Source organism: Ciona intestinalis, chromosome 11 (genome assembly GCF_000224145.3).
Source record: "Ciona intestinalis chromosome 11, KH, whole genome shotgun sequence".
NCBI classification, from domain to species: domain Eukaryota; kingdom Metazoa; phylum Chordata; class Ascidiacea; order Phlebobranchia; family Cionidae; genus Ciona; species Ciona intestinalis.
This window is the reverse complement of record NC_020176.2, coordinates 469266-472079: the sequence shown is the minus strand read 5'-3', so window position 1 is coordinate 472079 and position 2814 is coordinate 469266. Positions and strand designations below refer to the sequence as shown.

Below are 2814 nucleotides of genomic sequence, written 5' to 3'. Positions count from 1 at the left end.
CGCCCACAATGGTAGCAGCGACGAGCCTTGAACCCATTACTTCTGGGTTAGAGGCAGGCGCGCTAACCACTACGCCACGGCGCCGAAGAATGAAAAACATGGACCGTCCTACCCCAACCCATATATTTTAAGCGTATAAGCGCGTTGTAGACGACTGTCGTTTTGTTGCTTAATCTTTTCTCTTGTTTTTAATAATACAATATTCGTTATATAGCAGGGTGGGGGAAGTTGGGACACATTTGAACTCTATTTTCTCGTCCAATGTGGTAGTAAACAAAGAACTTTCAAAGAATTATAAAACTATATGCTCAAGACTCCCATAGATAGACCGTTGCTAATTGCTTAAAACACGATCAGGATTTTTGGATATTATGTGCTAAAGGTGTCCCATCTTCCCCCATCCGACTATAGTATTTAGGGTGATAAACTAAATTAATATTACGTTTTATAGATATCCAGAAAGTTCTTCAGCGGCCAGAGTTGTTGCTATTATATCTGTGTCAGTCATTCTGCTTTCAATAATTTCTTTCTGTCTCGAAACATTGCCTTCGTATCAACAACCCATCAGAGTTGGGCCAACCTTTGCACCGAACTTTACAACGACCTTGGGCGCCACCACGCGGTCACAAAATCCAGCACATATGATATCCGATGAGCGCAGGTTCTCGAACCCCTTTTGGATTATAGAGACGATTTGTATCTGTTGGTTTAGCATGGAAGTAACTGTACGTTTTCTCTGTAGTCCTGACAAGCTTAGGTTTTGGAAGAACATAATGAACATAATCGACATCGTTGCTATTGCTCCTTACTTTATAAGTTTGGGGACCGATCAACAAACGACGAACGAGGACGGCAAAGGAATGTCCCTCGCTATACTTCGCGTTATAAGACTTGTCCGCGTTTTCCGCATCTTTAAACTCTCGCGTCACTCCAAAGGATTGCAGATACTGGGCCAAACCCTCAAAGCGTCCATGAGAGAACTCGGTCTTCTGATATTTTTCCTTTTTATCGGAGTAGTTCTCTTCTCATCTGCCGTCTACTTCGCCGAGATCGACAACCAGAAGTCCGACTTTAAGTCTATACCTGAAGCTTTTTGGTGGGCGGTGGTTACCATGACTACGGTGAGTATAATGACGTCACACTTTCATATACCTGTCCATGTTTTCATTATCATTACTCATCTATCCTGGCATTGTGGACATCTCGACAAGTTATTACACCGGTGTCGAATAGTTATGCATTTTGTTTGGAAACTGTTTTTAATAGCTTTCTTTTTCCAAAATTATTCGGATTTTCCCAGTTTATTCAAAGCGTATCCTAGCTTGTAATTTTGGTAACATATGAATGAATGCCACATATGAATGAACATATTTAACCTCGCGTGGCAGTCATTATATCATGGATGTTCTATATAAATTTAAAACAATGTAAACGTAAGTTTTCTGTTCTAAAGGTTGGTTATGGCGACATGAAGCCCATCACAGTTGCTGGTAAGATTGTGGGCTCGTTGTGCGCGATTGTGGGCGTCTTGTTCATCGCCCTGCCGGTTCCTGTCATCGTATCAAACTTCAACTATTTCTACCACCGTGAAACAGATACCGATGAAGCGAACAAACATACTTACGTTTCTACTTGCCCTTACCTGTCTTCGTGGAAGAAAAAGAAGACAAGAAGATCCTCGATCACGTCAAGTATTTGCAGCAGCAGACGTTCAATCAACGTGGACGACACAGAAGGCACGGCACCGTCATCTACGCGCAATGGAACCGACCGCACAAGGCCGGTAGAGAGCAACTCGGAATGGAAGGTTCGAGACAAGTTAAACAACAACGTCACAGTTCAAGTCGAAACCGATGTTTAGATTTACTTGAAGGAATATAAACCTTGGGCTCTATCGCTGTTTTGCATTGTGACCATATTTGCCAATTCATTAAATACCCGCGACCCCTGGTCACATATTGTCCCCTAACCCCGCTTGTTTTGGGGGTGATATCTAAAATACAGATTGGTACGCAGTAATCCCCCTTTAACCATCAATACGCTCTGTTACGCTTCAGTGACAACGTATTTCTTTAAAACGCACGTTCAAGCACTTTATACCAATCGCACAGAAAGTTTAACACCACAAAAAATTAACTTCTTACCGGAGCCTAACAGGGTAGATTGATTAGTTGTAGTCGGGAATGTCTGCGTACTAATCTATCTTTGACACCCCCTCGCCCTCTGCGTATTATTCGTTCGTTCAAGTTTCATTGCATCGCATGACCTCATAGTGACGTCATATTTATTTTGAAATTAATAAAACAAAGATGTTTCGCGTTTGTCGATCAACGAAGTGACGTCACGTCTTCAAATAAACACTGCGCGCAAGAATATTAAAAAAAAGGAAATTATTGACGTCACGACGTCTGACGTCACGCTGGTGAATGTTCTGTTTCCATTTTCTTTGGAGAAGGCTGGCACTTTATGACGTAAAGGAAAATAGAACAACACACCAGTGTAGAACCAACGATGAAATACCAACCTATGATAAAGTTGACAATTAATCGTCAACTTTACATATATATAGTCGGGTGGGGTAAGATGGGATTTATTGAGTGGGGTAAGAGGGGACAAGCTTTTATTCTTTTTTCCTCGTTCCTTTTGGTAGTAAACAAAGAAAACTTAGAGAATCATAACCGGAGGCTCGGGAAAACAAAACACGACCAGAAAAATATGGAATTTAGATGTTAACGGTGTCCACCTTTCCCCACAGTAATATAGGCTCGGGTAACAGGATGGTTATGCCACATGGGAAAAATATGTTACTTATCC

General features: G+C 41.6%; 2 protein-coding genes across 5 annotated transcripts in view; one reads left to right on the top strand and one right to left on the bottom strand.

Moving 5' to 3' along the window:
• LOC100178775 (potassium voltage-gated channel subfamily A member 2-like) overlaps positions 1-2377 on the top strand; it is an 11646-nt gene extending 9269 nt beyond the window's left edge. For all 4 annotated transcript variants that reach the window (XM_026836820.1, XM_026836819.1, XM_009861865.3 and 1 more), the window contains 2 exons: positions 452-1121; positions 1454-2377. In XM_026836820.1, the coding sequence (XP_026692621.1) occupies positions 452-1121; positions 1454-1861 (1078 nt within the window). In that variant the 3' untranslated portion in view covers positions 1862-2377. The remainder of the gene's footprint in view (positions 1-451; positions 1122-1453) is intronic.
• Positions 2270-2814, bottom strand: part of LOC100185105 (CMP-sialic acid transporter-like) — a 5081-nt gene continuing 4536 nt past the window's right edge. Inside the window, exon 7 of the mRNA XM_009861807.3 lies at positions 2270-2524. Within this exon, the coding sequence (XP_009860109.1) occupies positions 2415-2524 (110 nt within the window). The 3' untranslated portion in view covers positions 2270-2414. The remainder of the gene's footprint in view (positions 2525-2814) is intronic.